The following is an 18,585-nucleotide window of genomic DNA, read 5'->3' on the forward strand; positions in this document are numbered from 1 at the left end:
TGTTTATTTAAAACTTTAAAAATTTATTAAATAAATGTACATTTATATTTAAATATTATTTATAATAATACTACAAATGTTTAATAAAGAATAGAAAAAAAGCTGCGACGATTTTTGATGGTACAAAATAGTGCATTGACATAATTAGTGGATCATCACATTTTCTAGGATATGGCCATTTTATTATTATTATTTCTTTCTATATCTGGTTATAACAGATTTAATGGCCGTAAAATAATTCCTAATTTAATTTTGGATATTCAATATATTACTAATCGTTTGGTTTATTTTTTATTCGAAATCTCCCTTAGCCTTTCCTAACGCCGTCACAGTCAAACTTCTTAAACTCCTAGATCTTTCAAATAGCGATGGATCAGTATATATAGGTTCACTTGGATCTTCAAATTTAGGGGATTGAAATTGAGATATATATGCTGAATTTCCATTTGGAAGAGAACCGATATTTCCTGAAGCCTTTGCCTAAAATAGAAACAAAGATAAGTTTGAATCAAAATTCCGTAATAATAATTTAATTCAAGATTTTAAAAAATATACTTACAAGTAATTTTGCTTTACGGAAAAATATAAATGCCAGGATACTAACAGTAATTGCCAAACCTAATAATATTACTACTGCAGCCATCATAGCGTAATAACCATTCTGTGCTACACATACATTATTCAATTTCCTTGCTAAAATAAAATAAAAATTTATACATATTTTTTTATTATATTTGAATATATACGTATAATTTGAAAACAATAAATTAAAAATTGACTCACTTTTTTGAGCTACTTCGGCAGGTATATCAGATCTAGATAGATATACTTGTAATAATTCGTGTACTTCTTCAGCTTCTTCCATCGTAGAATTTTCATTACCGGAAGGTTTACTCGAATTATTTTCAATATCGGATGGAGTAGGTTTGGCAACTAAAGTCGCATTTATAGCTCTTTTCTTTCGTCCCCAAGAAGGGAAAGATCCCGGTCTGGCTCGGTCGTTACATAATATCTGAAATATTCATTTTTAATTTTATTTTTTCAGTTTTATTTGTAATTTTTTTTTAATTATTAATGTTTCTTTACTGGTTCACATGGTCCTCTGCAAGTCCTAACAGTCGCCTGGAATACTAACAAATTTGAATCTGGTATTTTAAATGCATAAAACTCGGCTTGTAATGCTCCATCCGGTGTACGATGCAATTCGGGAAAAACATATAAATCAACTGGACATCTAATTTTTTTATACAAATATAGTTAAGATTATTAATATAATTGAGAAATAAAATTAAAGATAAAAGATTATAATATAAAAATTAAATACATACCCTCTCGAATCAATTAAGTGGACTTTTCTTCCCGAATAAGGATCTTTAGCAATAACATTAATGGCAAAAATATCCGAATGAATATCGTAATGAACTGAAATTATTGCAAAATAAATTGTAATTTACTTCACCGATTCATTAGAATTGTTTATTTAAGTTAGAACTGAATAATTTTATATTGTTAATGTAAGGAAGAATCAAGTTAAATTGTAAAAATACAGTAGACCCCCCTATAACACTGTAGATAATTCCGTGTTATATGAATTCCACGTTGTACGAGTCACTTAGATTTTAAAAATACGTGTGCCGGGCTGTGAACGGCTCACGTATCTGTAAAATCTAAGTGACTCGTACAAAATGGAATTCATATAAAACGGAATTATCTACAGTGTTATAGCGTGGTCTACTGTAAATAGCAATAATAATTTACTTACAATGACCTCTAGCTTCCAGTCTAAAAGTCAAAAGATCACCGACAGCAATTACATTTGTCGGAGTGCCACGGTATAAAATACGTAATACAACATTAGATGTTAATATATTTTGTGCAGGTAAGTGCTCAATTTGTGCTGGATAACGTCTGAAATAAATATTATTAAATGTTTAAATAAAATAGTTTATAATATCATAATTTTAACAAATTTAATATATTCACCCATCTGTTCTTGTATCTAAATAGTTAGAAGTGACTACGGCTTCACCAGGACCAGAAAAGTAACAAGTAAGATTATATTTTTTATCACGACTTGTTTGGACATAATCATTGAACTGTACAACTACTATGTTAGTCATAACATCACCGTACTGTAGAATTATATTTTACAAATCATTATTTTAAGTTATTTATAAGAACGATATATTAAATTGCACTAATATGAAAATAATTGAAAATTTACCTGTTGAGTTCCACATCTTGGAAATCCATTTGCCCGACTAATTCTTAAAACATTTACTTTTCCGCCATTTCCATCAAAAAAGCACGAATCGTAAAAACCATAAGTATAAATACGTCCAAAAAATCCTTCGGTCGTTCTTAAAGTAAATTCCATTCCATCCGGGGTGCAAGTTTGACCGACTGAAAATATTGTATCTACTGTATTCGATTCGTATTTTTCGTGAGGATTTTAATTTATATATATATATATATTTTACTCAATTACAGAAAATTATTACCATCCAAACATCCTGGTGCTAATCCTGGAGCACCACCTTCTCTTTCAAAATAATCAAACTGAGTGTTTTGTTCGAAAAACGATGGATTTCCTGGTTGAAGTTGTTTATTAGTATCTTTATCACTAAGTTCACAATTATCCGGGAAAAATGTTCTAAAAAATGATAGAAATTATTTAAGTAAAATGAAATAAATACGTTTAATTAATTTTTATTATTTTTTACCTGAAATTAAATGACTTGCAAAGGAAATCAGGTGCTTCGACACACGCTCTTTCGCAGTCTTCTAGTTTTTCAGCTCTAACGACTCTTTTAATATAATAACTGCGAAGTCTCATTCCATAACCAACGCGTTTAAAAGTTCCTGGACCTCCTGGTTTGCACATTTCTGGAGGTCCGGGAGGAAGTGGAGGATATGGTCCTACACGGGGAGGATAATAGTCTCCTTTCGAATTCCAACTACTTCCTCCTGGCCACCATCCACCACCAGCTGCACTGCCTCCTCCTCCCCCACTCCAGCCACTTCCTCCCCATCCACCGCCTCCTCCGCCGCCTCCGCCACCACTCCAACCTCCACCTCCACCTCCACCCCAACCGCTACTTCCACCTCCACCAGGGTTCCATGCTCCTCCACTCCAACCGCTACTATGTTTATTTGACCACGAACTGCCACTGCCCCATCCTCCTTGACCTCCTCCGTGGCCTCCTCCGCTCCATCCACCTCCGTGATGATCTGACCACCCACTTCCTCCGTGTCCACTCCATCCTTGTGCTACTGGTCCTCCTCCTCCTCCTCCTCCAACACCACCACCGCTTGCGATCCAACCACTTTTAACATCATAACCACTATTCCAACCGCTTTGTTTATTAATTCCACCAGAACCTATACCATCTGAACCTCCAGCACCCGCTCCTCCACGGTCTAAAAAATAATTTAACAATAATTTATCATTTTTCTTATATGAAGAGTATTCATTGATCGATTAGTTACATTGCCATTGAGAAGACATTCCAAGATTTAGCATATTTAAACATTTTTTTCTTTGCTTAATTTAAAATAAACTACAGATTTTTATTATTTTAAAACTTAATATTTTATTTACACTTGACTGCAAAAGGTACACTAAATAGTACGCTTTCCTTTGAAGATGGAAGATGAAGATATAAGAAAAAACACGAATGTTAACGTGCGAAAATTTATAACATCTACATGCATTTTTTGCACATTAATATAAGTTTATGCTGTTTTAAAATGAGCCTAAACTAACGATTCAATATATTCAAATCAACTTTCACGATTAACGTTGTGAATACTAATGTATAAGAGAATAGTTATCAAATTACTGTTCAAAGGAAATATATTGTATACTTTTTGCAAATGCAGAAAGTGCAAATAAAAGAAATCGAATCAACAGTATACATATATTAAGGTTAGAAGAATATCTTGAAAAGTGCTGTACAACTTTATAATAGAATTTGATAGTCTTTTCAATGGAAAATGTATTTATAAGTATTCTAATCGGTGCAGTGCTTTATTATAAATGCAAATGAAAAACAAGAGTTTTTAAAGATCTTACTTTTCATTAGTTGTATAAATATTATTTATTTTAAACGTTATAATTATGCATTCAGTTCATATTTATAAAATGTCTACGAGAAAAATTGTAAAGCTAAGCAAGAGCACACATTATTCCAGAATCAAATCATGCCATCCTTCACCTCTTCCACCAGTTTTTGACTAAGTACCACCACCATTTCATACTTACACCACTTAAATTCGTAGAAATCATAGTGATCATCGTCTATTAAATTAGGTCTAGAAGTTCCGTAGCTGTCATAGCTGCTGTAACGACACGATTGATACCTGGAGCTATATTCTACCGATCGACATTCTTTGTTGTATCTTCTCATACACTCGTCTAAACATTCCTGAAAGGAGTATGTTTTGACATCCATTTGATGGGAACCATCAAGTCTCTTGCGTCGATGGCATTGGAAAGTTGTATTGTTGAACAAGGCATCTGAGTACGATTGGTTATTTAGAATTGTCATCCATATATTGACGAATGCTTTATATTATTGCCGAATTAATTAAAGATAACTATTATGTAAATAAATTTCTACAATTTTAATTATTCAATAAAACTTAAAGAATAAATAAATCGACAATATCTTCCTATCATCAGTTATATATTATATACTTAATACATGTTTTAGTATATATAACCAATTGATGTTGAATTAAACAAATTTTTTAAATATGAATATTTCAAACATTTCAATTATTTTGTAAAAAATATATCACATACATAGGCCTACTGGTCAACAAAGTTAGAGGATAATCAAATATTAACCGCTACACATTTATCTATACCGCCTAACCGCTTTAATATATCTATGAAATTCTCTCGAAAAACGAAAAATCCTATGTGCCATGCCATCAGTGAGGCACTCCTCGTTGACTTTTGTATCACCTCTTCGAGTTTCTAGAAAAGAATTTTGGCATTTGAATTATATTTTTATGACCGAATCATCACTTGCCGAGTTGTGAGTTCCAGTAAATAATATTAAGAAGGCATCATTCTAGAAGACAGCAGAATTTCAATCTTTATATTGCAATGCGGATGAATGAGCGAGCGTATCTTACTGAACTGTCTTTCAGCGATTTTAGATCTAATTTTTCCTGCGAAATATTTCTAATACAGCATTTTCCCCTAATTATTTTGACCAGTAAGTATATTTGAGATTTTACTGATATTCATTATCACGAAGATTCTTTATTAGTTAATATTTAGAAGAGACAATTACACCTCTAGTGTGGGGTTCCCAATAAGTCCTCATTATTTGAATACTTATTTAATAGTTGCTAGAATCTAAACGAAACATTTGCTTCATATTAAAACGTAAACTAATAAAGGGTTTAATCAAAACATCTCCTACCACGATCTGAAGTTCCACAAATAACACGATAAAGATCTCCTTTGCTAGGTTTTAGAGGTCGTTGTCTTTCTCCATCAGTCGAATCGTAATTATCTTCATCATATATAACGCAGGTACGCGTGGATTCATCATAAAAAAATAATTCACACATCATTCCTCGTTCATCTATATATCGAATACAATATTTGGAGCATTCTTCGAAATCTACAACGTTAATTCGTTCTCTTTCGAAAGCTCCATCTAATTCTCTACCCGCTTCCAAAACGTATGCTACGGCAGTACATCGCTGATTACCTGAAAATATGAGTGTTAATTAATTTTGTATGACGTTAAATCCAACTTAATCTTATTCAGAAAGATTTTATTACTGTAATCTATAATCATTCCTTTCTTTTTATGCCAATAAGAATAAATGTAGTAAAAATTACTCACTGGAAAGACACATATTTTCCAAATAATCGGAAAAAGAATCCACCGTAAAATCGATGGGACTCATACTCCTAGTTTCTTTACAAATTCGGCATCTTTGAGCTGCTCGATCGTATGTTGCCGAACGACAAACGAATTCGTATTCATTAAGACATTTATCTTCGCATTCCATACGATTTGCAGCGAAGATCTCTTTAGGTTTATCACATTTAAACCTATAACCGGGAATCCTTTTAAAAATATATAAACGATTTCGACATTCCGTGCTGACTTTGTTTGCTTTGAAAAAAAAAATATATATATATATATATTCATTTAAATGATTTTATATTAATTAAGAATAAGTTACAACGAGAAATTGAACGTACATGTTAGGCATACTTCGTTCATATGATAACTGTTAACTTGTGGCACCAGTGTCCCATTGTCCGAAGGCACTTGGTACATATAACACGTGGATTCTTCGTAATCTCCGACTGTATTAGGTACCGCAGAATTATCCATCATATCCGGATAAGATCTTTTCCTACCCGGTTGAAAATCGAAACAAAGACATCTTTGGATGGAAGTTGTTCTGTCTTCTTGACATCTTCGAACACATTCTTCTAAAACTTTTCCTGGTTGATCCATCCTCGAGATCTGGTAAAAATTATTTATTACTCTAAAATAATTTAAATTTATATTATTATTTCATACTTACAACTTCGGTTCTGCGGTGATTCCCTCCAAAACCCCCAGTTTCACTAAGTTTATAATCTGAAATTTTTTCATATACAAGTTTGCCAACTCCATTGTTGCAACTCTGAGCTGAAATATAAAAATATTTCTTTTTTTATCAGTACACAATTATGAATAAAATTTATCATTTTAAAAAGAGGAATTCGGGTTTTATTTTTCTATATATGTGTGTGTGTTTGGGTGGGGGAACGATTTTGTTCACCCACTTTGAATGTTAATAATTCCTGTGTATTTTGTCGAAAATTTCTGAAATTTTGCAGGGAGGTTTGTGTGTATTACGGAATTTACGCTATTAAATTTTGGAGATTACAGATCAAGGGGTGGGGAGATATAGGGGAGTCGTGTGTGGTATCTCCAGTATGGTTGGATTTAATGAAGATTTTACTCGTTAGCATTTACAATTTTTTTATTATAATTTTTACCATCAAAATTAAGCATTTTCCCATTTTATTGTAATTAATTATATAAAATGTTTTTAAATAAAAAAATCTTAACAGATGATTTATGGCGCCATCTGTTACCAGAGNATGTATGGATTTAGTATGTGTATGTGGGGGGGCACGATTTCGTTCAATCACTTTGAAGCTTAATAACTCCCGTGCCTTTTGTCAAAAATTTCTGTAATTTTTCAGGGAGATTTGTGTATTAGGAGGATTGATACTATTAAATTTTGGTGGTTAAAGATCAACGGAGTGGAAAGATAGAGGGGAAGATCATGTGTCATATCTCGAGTGGGGTTGAACTTAACAAAGATTTTATTCGTTACTAGCATTTACATTTTTTTTTAATTATAAAACTCATCTCTATCCTAAAAATTAAGCTTTTTGCATTTTATAACAATTAATTATATAAAATGTTTTTAAATAAAAAAATCTTAACAGATGATTTATGGCGCCATCTGTTACCAGAGTCGATAGGTATGTTCTAATTAATGCTAAAGAAAGTGGAGTAATAAATATTTTTACCACTTCGAGCGCTGTATTCGTTTTGTGGCGTAAGTTTGGCTCGAGCACAGAGTCAGCTTTCTAAAGATGACATTTTTTTTTCGTTTTTAACTCCGATATTGCTTTTGTCTTTTTAAATACTATTTTAATTCGGTTTTAAACATTATTTATTCATGAATGTCATAAAAAGATAAGCGTTGGGATAGATTAAAGTGTTACAAAAAGGTAGTTTCAAGGTGTATCAAGGTTTAACTTTAAGTCCACATCTTTTTAATTAATATTATGCGAATTATTGCAGGATTCGGTGACATAGGAGCTATGGTAAATGTTATTTACAATTGATATTGTGTTTATTAATGAGATGGAGAGTAATTAAAGTTGAACCAAAAAAGGTAGGGACAGATTTGAGAAAGGAGGATTAAAAGTCAATTTTCATATTTATAGACAGATAATGAGTTAGAGGTTGTAATGTAAGAGGTAAATGTAAGATAGCAAAAACTCAAACAGTATTATTACATATTGACAGTGATAGCAACGATACAGAGTCTAAAAGACATAGTACTTGATATTTTAATCATATATATGTTTAGAATTATATATAAACAAGAAAAGATGTCAAAGTAGGCTATCAATAATTTTGCATCTTTTAATGGTGCAGAATATCTTATAAACTACATATAAAATATATAGACACAATGTGAATGTCATAGAAAAAGCAATTTCATATGTCAAAAATACAAAGTGTAGGACATCCCAAATACTGTTTATTATTACTGAATCAAATAAAATTATGTACTTCATGAAGTATTAAAATTAAAAAAATCATTTGAAAAAATAAAGTTTGCCTTTATCTGAATTAAATTTCTATAACTGCTTAAATGAATTAGAAAATAAGTTATGTTTTTCCAATTATATTGTCACAGATGTGCAATAAAATACAATATAAAAAACGCAAATGCACCTATTTATTAAACAGATATAATGTATACAGAAAGAAAAAATTATGTACAAAACTTGCATACATAATACGTAGTAATAGTTTTAAATTGAGATATTTAAAAAATTAACTCGGTTTAAAACTGTAAATAAAAATTTTAAAAATTGAGATATGAGATATTATATTTAAAAATTTTATTTTAAATTTAATTTATTCAATCTGAAAAGTGGTTGATGATAATAGTTTATACGGTAGTATTCAGCAAACAATTTTAAATGTTCTGAAACTTTAACTGACAAATATAACGGGCAATTGGGAAAATTCGAAGGATGGTTAGTTGCCATTTTCCATAGGAAATCTCAACTCTTTTACCCTTAATCATGTGCAAATAATTCTTAATTAGAAATCTTTCATCAAAATACAAGTCACATATTCGCGATTTCTTGTAAGTCTTTTCACATATTCAACTGGTTCGAAAGTGGTGTAAAAAATGCCACTNAAAAAGATAAAAATTATATTATCTCATTGGATTATTTATAGTTTTGTTATTGATTTCATTATTATAGATTTATTATTCGTATTAAAATTTTCAACGTGTTTTTTTTGAAACCGACACTCTAACTAGCTTCTCGCCGCCATGATGTACTGTACCTGATATCCAGTAATTTATTTTAAATTTTAAATAAATAAACTTCATTAATTTTTCATAATTTACAGTACGTTAAACCTTAAATAAATTATTAAGTATGACGGAATCTTGCGACATCCCTAGAAGTTTTTTTTTTATAACTTTGTGTGTCATGAAAGTCCGATTGAAAAACACTGTATTTGCTGTATTTAAAAAGTTTTGTTTTGAAGTTTGCTGTTTAATTCACAGGATTTGGCATTCAAATTTTCCAATTCAAATATAAGGTTTTAAAACAATAAATACATTCAAAATTTCCTAATATAATAATTGTAAAACTGTAGTAGTATTTGTTGCTGGTCGTTCATTTACAGCAAAAACCAACAAAAATGAATCGAAACTTGAAAAATTGCTGAAGTATTGTAATTTTATTAAATTAACATTTTTATAAAATTTATCATAAACCATATTGAAATTCTTTAAAATAATCAACTGGAAGCGGCCCATTAAAGTTTTTTTTTAAAATCAGATCATGATGTCAGTGTTAAATCAAACTGAGTATATTATGTAAACATAGATTTATTAAGAATATAGAATAATAGAAGAATAATTAATGAAATTATAATCGTTATAAAAATGCATTATAAAGTTTTAAAGGAATTTGTGGATTGTATATATAGGCTATATTGTGAATGTATTAAGTTCTGTGTTGATATTATTATATTGGTGTATTAATAAGTGAACTTCAGAAATGGATATTCTTCATTATGTGAAAAGTATACATTCTTTCAATGAAGCAGAACTGTTAATTTGCTGCTTGATAGTATTGTTGCGGAACTCCGTCATTCGGGCCAACGAACCACGTATTGGTTGGATGGTTTCTTCTTTTCAAACAGTAACACTCAATGAGAATCGATTGGTTGCTAGTAAATGAAGAAAAATAGGAAATGTTTGTTTCCTCCATTTGTGTATTCTATATCGTGAATACAAATTTTCATCAATGTTATTTACCTTTAATATAGTTGGTTGATTCCCAATTCAGAATTGTCATTCCATTGATTTTATAGTATTTTAAATTAAAATGAGAAATAATAAATTTAGAAATCGAACTTTATTCTTAACAAGTAATTTAAATCGAATTATCGGAAATGTTAAATACTTCTATCAATTGATACTATTCGACTGCAGTTGTAGTGAAGTTACACTGATCAATCGATTCGTAATGCCTCATTAATTAAACAGAATTATACCAATTTAATGAGAAATCTTCGATGTTTGTGTAATTACTAATTCCAAATTTTACTACCTTAATGATTTTTAATTCTGTGGTTTTTCGATCGAACTTAAATTGCAGAAAATTAGCTACATTTTCAAGTGTAGAAAAATAACTGATTAATTTAAAGGGATGCATATGCTTCTTGCTCTTCCCTGAATATCCTTTTATGAATACACTAATCCCCATGTTTGTGAATAATTGGGATTGAGTAACCTGGGTGAGCATTTAATTCTCGAACTTTAAGTTCTATTTTTAATATTAAATGTTTAATTCGTTCCAAGACTTCATGTCACTCGCTAGCCTCGTGCGACTCTTCTAGATCCTTATTGCGGCCCCCATATACTTATACAGTTTCTTTTTGTAAACTTGTTGCATACTACACTTACACATAAGTTATATAATATCTTTTGTAAGTTTTCTGACTATCACGATCGCTATGTGTATTACTCTACGTAAGTGTAACTCTCAACTTAACCACGAACAGACAACAGAAGCTTGGGGTACATTCATAAAGTCGTAGGAGTTAAATGATATTTACCTAGTCAGTCAGTCATAAAGTATCAGTAAAATAACAGGTCAAAACCTTTCACGAAAGTTGAAATTTTGGTGCATAAATTTCCGATCACGAATGAACGAATTGCCGAACATTGACGTCCACGAATATCGAGGGTGTAGTGTATTTATGTTACTTTTTTATTCAGCAACAGTGAATATTTGCGTTTCAATGAGCATATGATAAGCATATGACCTTATCGATGCAAAAATTTTTTAAATACTCGTAATCAAGTCGACCCCCTATAACACTGTTGATTATTCCATTTTATATGAATTCCATGTTCTACAAGTCACTTAGATTTTACAAATACGTGAGCCGTTCACAGCCTGGCATATGTATTTGTAAAATCTAAGTGACTCGTACAACATGGAATTCATATAAAATGGAATAATCAACAGTGTTATAGGGGGGTCGACTGGTATTTAAGACGAATGGAAATATTGAAAGAGAACACAAGAAAGCGAATTGTGGATCACGACTCAACGTGACTGTTTATACTTTTAATTTATTTGAAAATAATTTTAAAAAATAGTATAAAAATCATGTAATTCATTCAATAATAATTAATACACATTTTTAAATTCTGTATAACATTTATAAAATACTTTCATTTTCTCTCAAAGGCATAGGGAAGATCATGTTAGAAAGGCAGAGAGAATGAGTCTTTTTTAAGATACTTCTAAAAGAATAAGGTTAAGGAGGAGATTGTATTTAAGGGAAGGCATATATCTCTATTGTCTCCCCTTAAATAAACTACAGTTCTTTTTTTTAATCTTAAAATAAAAAGAATTTTGTATCCAAAAGTACATTTATGTTATAAAATCATCCTTTTTCTCTGACTAAAAAGAAAATGGAGACTATACTTCTACAAAAACTATTGACATTTAATAAAGTCTTCAAATTTAAAAGATATACTTTATATTATTTCTTCATTAGCTATAATAAAATATATTTTAGTTGGTAAATTAATAATTATTTTATTTAATATTGATTAAACGCTATATTAATTACTTAATAAACAATAAATTATTATTAATTTAGAAAATTTTGTAATAATATAAAATATTTTCTACATTTTAATTTTAGATCTTCAAATCCTATTAAATTCTAAATCAAAGTTTAATATTTGCATGCTTTTAATTTATATTTTATAATATCATTTAATGGAATTTTATATAAAAAAGATAAAAATTATATTATCTCATTGGATTATTTATAGTTTTGTTATTGATTTCATTATTATAGATTTATTATTCGTATTAAAATTTTCAACGTGTTTTTTTTGAAACCGACACTCTAACTAGCTTCTCGCCGCCATGATGTACTGTACCTGATATCCAGTAATTTATTTTAAATTTTAAATAAATAAACTTCATTAATTTTTCATAATTTACAGTACGTTAAACCTTAAATAAATTATTAAGTATGACGGAATCTTGCGACATCCCTAGAAGTTTTTTTTTTATAACTTTGTGTGTCATGAAAGTCCGATTGAAAAACACTGTATTTGCTGTATTTAAAAAGTTTTGTTTTGAAGTTTGCTGTTTAATTCACAGGATTTGGCATTCAAATTTTCCAATTCAAATATAAGGTTTTAAAACAATAAATACATTCAAAATTTCCTAATATAATAATTGTAAAACTGTAGTAGTATTTGTTGCTGGTCGTTCATTTACAGCAAAAACCAACAAAAATGAATCGAAACTTGAAAAATTGCTGAAGTATTGTAATTTTATTAAATTAACATTTTTATAAAATTTATCATAAACCATATTGAAATTCTTTAAAATAATCAACTGGAAGCGGATAATGTAAAGCAGTTATAATGTATGATTAAGTACAGTACATAATAACGGTAAGTTTTAACTATTTAATCATTTTGCGTTTAAAATTAATGTATTTTGGTGCATTAATCTTTCAATAAAATAATAAAAAAATGACATTAAAATTTACCTTCTGTCAGAATTCGAAGAGCAGCAAGAAAAGATACCAGAGGTACCATGGTTCTGCAGATTATCATTTTGTGACACACCACCGGCTAGAAAGAAGGTAGCATTCCGTTCCCGTACTCCTCATCCACTTGTTGAAAGTTTTAACCCAAAAGTGAGATCTTCATTAATTTCTGGCAGTGGACATCAATTGGCCCTGGCACGTGACTATCGTTTAGACCAATGACAAAATTTTTCGCATTACCTAAATCGGTATTTGAGAAGAGTTCGTGATGCCAGACTAACTTCTACTTCCTGTGATTACATCCCCTTCCGGGAAGAGATTTTTATAGGTGAATGACATAGTGCAATTCCTAAACATTGTACCCAGAACCACACTAGTCTGCATGACGTCATTGACACTCGTTTGTCATTCTATAAAAATTGTATTTTTATTTCAATTGGGAAAACCACAATAGGGCAGAAAAAGTGAAGTAATATCTTCAATAGATTTTAAGTTTGCAGTGAAATATGCCATCTGTGTAATACACGATTAACTTTACATAAAAATTAATTTATGGTTTTATGCATATTGTAATGAAGTTATTCTTCATTTCATCAATATTAAACTAAAAACTATTTGTCACAGCTTTCTTTATGAAAAATAAACAAAACAAAGCAAAAGCCAATTAATTGCAATCGTTAAGGATACAATAGTTCTAAATCACTATCTTAAATTTATATAGGTTATATTTTAAATATGTTTAGATAATTTGGCCACATTCTTAATATAGATTTTAATACATAGATTTGCATTGTATATGACTTTATATCTATGATACAAATCAATCATTTGAATGGTGATTGAATGGATCAACAATACACAGACTTTGAACAGTCTGTGTATTGTTAATTAGTTACTTTATCTTTTAACACGTTAATTATTTGTTAAGCTGTTAAAAAAGAGTTTAATAAATTATTAATATAATATTAAAAAGTTAAACCACAAATTTTAACCAACTTTAATCGTAGAAAAGATAGACAATATACTCGTTAGATTATATTCTTATAAGCTAATGACAAATTAAATAGCCTACAATATAAAATAATTCAACAAAATTATGAATTATTTAGAATGCAATATTTGATAATTGTTTAGCAATTATTCCTGTAGTTTCCTTTTCCATATATTTATATTTATATGATATGATAATAAATATTTTGTAGTAATAGTAGCACTTGCGGCACAATATGGAAATTCTTAAAATCAGGTATTACACGAGTAATAACTCTCACCAATGTATTAAAAAAATCTAAAATCTCAGTCAAAAGTTGTCTGATAATTAGCATTTACCATGTTATGGATAAATCATTAAAAGAAATCCGAATTGATTTATCATCAAGAGATAGTTTAATATGAAACTTATTAATATTCACAACATGACTAATTAAGCTACAGACATGATTTATTTTAAATTACTTAATAATGATTAATATAGAAGTCATAAAATGACTTTTTATATGTATTTTCTCAATATTTAATTATATTGAAATAATACTGTAACATATTATGTATTTATTATTAATTTACACAATTAATTATTACTATTAATTTATGTACTAATAAGAAATGGTAATTATAATTATCAGATTAAACTACTCAAGTTTGATTTTCTGTTTTTTTAAAATTCATTATAACAAAACATTTAATCAGATGTTGCTTTTATTATTGTTAATAGGTTTATGACCATCAGCTAAGCCATGCATGAAGCTGAAAGACTTTCCATGTTTTTTTTCCAACACTATACAATAATACCTAAATCATGGAATGAATTGAANAACGTCGAACGTCGAGCGCCACTTACAAGATAACGGCTCTCGACGTTCGACGTTCACGTTTTACAGATGAAAACTTCGGCCGCAACCTCGCTATTGAGTAGAGTTAACACGACTTGAGATGATTCCTCGTATACAACAACCAGAATAAACCTAGAAAAAATTCTAAACTCGCCTGCACGAATTTTAGATGATTATCTTTCCCGTTATCCTTTTAGCCTCCACTTTAAATTTGAATACATAGGAATATAATAGAATTTCTAACGAGTTGTTTGGTTAAACTTCCCGTTAAGAGAAAACAAAAGTTAATTGGTGTCGAGGTCAAAACTTTTAACAATTACCTGTCTATGTTTTCCTGATTCCAGTCATTTTTTTTTTAATATTTATTCCGATCGGGTCGCAATTTCCTGTAATTAATAAAAGCATAGCAAAACAATCGGATCTATACGTTTAATCAATATATCAATAATCGACGTACAAAGCTGGGTTAAACTAGTTCCGTTAACATTTTAAACAGGAATTGGTGTAGAAATTGATTTTTCAATAACAAATAATGGGACGAAAAACCTGTCACGTACGCAACGTATTATGCTATTTTGTATCGCAAATTATATGAATGGGCGAATATTTCACTTATGGCAATTTAAATTCGCCATTCGATAGTTAAATTATGTATTAAATTAAATTAAATACTAAAGAATAAAAGAATTTTTTTGTTTTACCGATTTAATCTGGAATTAAATATAAATTCTTAATTTTCTTTATTTATGTAAAAATATATTATTTTATTAGTTTTGAAGTGTTTTGATGGATATTATTACACATCAATATTTATTGTAAACATTGAAAAATTGGAGGCCTTACCAAATCCGTGAGATTATCTACAGTGTTATAGGGGGTCGACTGTATTTCGAACAACATTAGTAATAATAATAATAATAAGAAGAAGATTTGAAGTATTTTATTTAAATAATAATAATAATAATATTCTATATATTACGATATTAATTCATAGTATTATTTTCATATTTTTAAAATTAGAACAGGTCGAAATTAAAGTTTTTGGATTAGTAGTTTAGTGTAGCTATAAATAATTAATGGCATTAACTCTCGTTTTCATAAGAATGAGTCACAAATAAATTCACAATCAAGGTAACAGTATCGTGCCAAGAAACAACATGAAAATCAGTGGAATGAAACTGAATTGCTCTGGAACAAATGTAAGGTCGATCGTTAACAAATGACCAAAACAAGGTTTTTATATTAAAAAAAATATCTATGCATAGTTCAATCTGTTTGTAGATAGTGTGGGAAAATGCCATCGCCCAGGATATCCAAACCATCTAGTAAAGATCTCCCACTGTAAATACATCAAACACGAACTAGATATCTCTTTGTTAGATGTTTTTGTCTCAATTTTGTGGTTTGGTGGACACGCTCCGATTACATCGTCCATCTACATTTGACCTAGTTAAAAACCGTTATAGAGAAGAACGTATATTCTCTTTCTCTGTCTCTCAGTTAGATGATGATCTGTCCTTCAGACATAACAACGCCCGCTGTTGTTGTTACAGGAAGCCATTGTGAGATGGAGGTTAAACAATAATAACGGATACTTGCGATGTTTTCTATCGTCATTTAGGATTACAATTTTTAAGTCGTTTCCTGTTATAAGTTCAGAGCATTTTCTAGAATTGTAATTTATGCTTATTTCAATGAATAATAATGTACCGAAAATGTCATAAATAAATAATAAATACATTTATTTGAAAAAAAGGAAAACACTGATAAAAATGGATTAAAAAAGATAATTAATCATATAAACAATTAGCATATTATTTACATAATTTCTGTAAATATAGGCCTTTAAAATATGTAAAACAGTTGTTTTAAGTTTAATTGTTAAGATGACAAGTTTCTATAAAGGCAAATATATTATATTTCGATTAAGAATATTAATTTTTTTTTTTTTAAGTTTTTTTTATTTTGTAATTTGATTGTGCATGCATATATTTAAAAAAATTTTGTTAATAACAGTTTTGTTTAAATGTCTAGAATAAGACAAATGGAATTCAGCTTAAAGTCAAACTTTATAACATGCACAGACCTTATCAAAGCAAACTTCTCTTAATTATATGAGAGGAGAGAAGAACAATATATCTGTCAATTAAAATGGTTTTTCTTCTTAATTTATTTATAATTATTAAATTTATTGTGAGATGGTGGCCTAACTGTCTACCTCTAGCAGAGTTGCTTTATATATAATTATTAAATTAGTTTTAATATAGCCCAATAAATAATCTGTAGGAATGTTTGGCAATACTAATTGAATNTATTTTATTAGTTTTGAAGTGTTTTGATGGATATTATTACACATCAATATTTATTGTAAACATTGAAAAATTGGAGGCCTTACCAAATCCGTGAGGGGCATGTAAAAAAGGCCCCTTAATACCATGGATTTCAATAGATAATAATTTCTTTGAAAAATTTAAGAAATTTATAATTTGTTTTATTCAAATACAGTCGACCCCGTTATAACACTGTTGATAATTCCGTTTTATATGAATTCCATGTTGTACGAGTCACTTAGATTTTATAAATACATGTGCCCGGTTGTGAACGGCTTACGTATTTGTAAAATCTAAGTAACTCGTACAACATGGGATTCGTATAAAACGGAATTATCAACAATGTTATAGGGGGGTCGACTGTATTTTTATTTAACTTTACTTGAAAACCATTCGTAAAAATTTAAAAAAAAATCTGGTATCCAAATATCTGTCTCTCTTGGCTCTGTACTAATCAGTCAACACAGCAAACATTTAGTTTTATCTAAATTTATAAAATACTATAAATTTAATTAACATTCAGAATAGGCCTGATTGCGGAGGCGATTGGGAAGTCAGCCTGCCACTCTGGAGAAGCAGGGATAAGAATCCTATGGGTCTGAAATACCAGAAATTTTTAAGGGTAATCTATTCCGGATGTGACGGCCCCTGGTACCTCACCACTCGGCCGCCATTATGCAACTGATCAAATCCAAGTGGATATAAGAAAAAGGATCTCTTAATGCTTACAGGATACATTTCAGAACTTTTGTAATTAAAAAAAAATATAGAAATATATTATCTAGTTTGTTATATGTTTGAAATTCTGCAATATATTTTTAACAATAAAATTCTTAATTATTCAAATCGATTGAAATTTAAAATCTATGTTAAATTCATTTATTTTTTAATGAAATATTCCACAAAAGTTGCGTTTTTTATAGCGTATCCTAGCATAGAAAAAAAATATCTGATAATTCCTGAAGGGCAAATGTATTTCAATGCTTTTTGATACATTGCAAGTATTTCTGAGTAATGACGTTAAATTATATGGAAAATAAAAATTTGCTTTGAATAACCACTAATGATTACTTACATTTTATTTTTTTTTTTCGTTTTTAGAAGCAAACTGGAAGTGATTCATTCAATTGTTATTCTTTTTTATTCATTTATTGTAAATTTCTGTATCTAATCAAAGCGAAGATCAACTCAATAGAAGTATTGTTGATATTTAAAATTTACCAAATTTTTTTTCCTGTTACAGAACATCAATTTTCAATATTTAGTACAGTCGACCCCCTATAAGATTGTTGATTTTTCCGTTTTATCTGAATTACATGTTGTACGAGTCTCTTAGATTTTACAAATATGTGAGCCGTTCACAGCCCGGCACACGTATTTTTAAAATCTAAGTGACCCGTACAACATGGAATTCATATAAAACGGAATTATCAACAGTGTTATAGGGGGTCGACTGTACAAATAATCATCGACGATCGAATAATGGAAATTTGAAGAAATGACTAATTTAATTTTTAAAAAGTTAGT

General features: G+C 29.3%; 1 protein-coding gene across 1 annotated transcript; it reads right to left on the reverse strand.

The window, feature by feature from the left end:
- Window positions 1-103: 103 nt before the first annotated feature.
- Window positions 104-13,746, reverse strand: LOC111623458. Its single transcript, XM_023366042.1, is given in 16 exon segments — window positions 104-480; window positions 560-693; window positions 784-1,012; window positions 1,087-1,234; window positions 1,329-1,422; window positions 1,763-1,908; window positions 1,984-2,132; window positions 2,225-2,403; window positions 2,502-2,653; window positions 2,724-3,420; window positions 4,265-4,519; window positions 5,439-5,732; window positions 5,871-6,180; window positions 6,249-6,558; window positions 6,560-6,674; window positions 12,897-13,746. Coding segments are annotated over 16 exon segments (3,468 nt in total). The 5' UTR covers window positions 12,964-13,746; the 3' UTR covers window positions 104-291.
- Between the last annotated feature and the right edge of the window lie 4,839 nt (window positions 13,747-18,585).

The sequence above is a fragment of the Centruroides sculpturatus genome, unplaced genomic scaffold (assembly GCF_000671375.1).
Source record: "Centruroides sculpturatus isolate CEXI.00-Female unplaced genomic scaffold, Cexi_2.0 scaffold315, whole genome shotgun sequence".
Classification (NCBI taxonomy): domain Eukaryota; kingdom Metazoa; phylum Arthropoda; class Arachnida; order Scorpiones; family Buthidae; genus Centruroides; species Centruroides sculpturatus.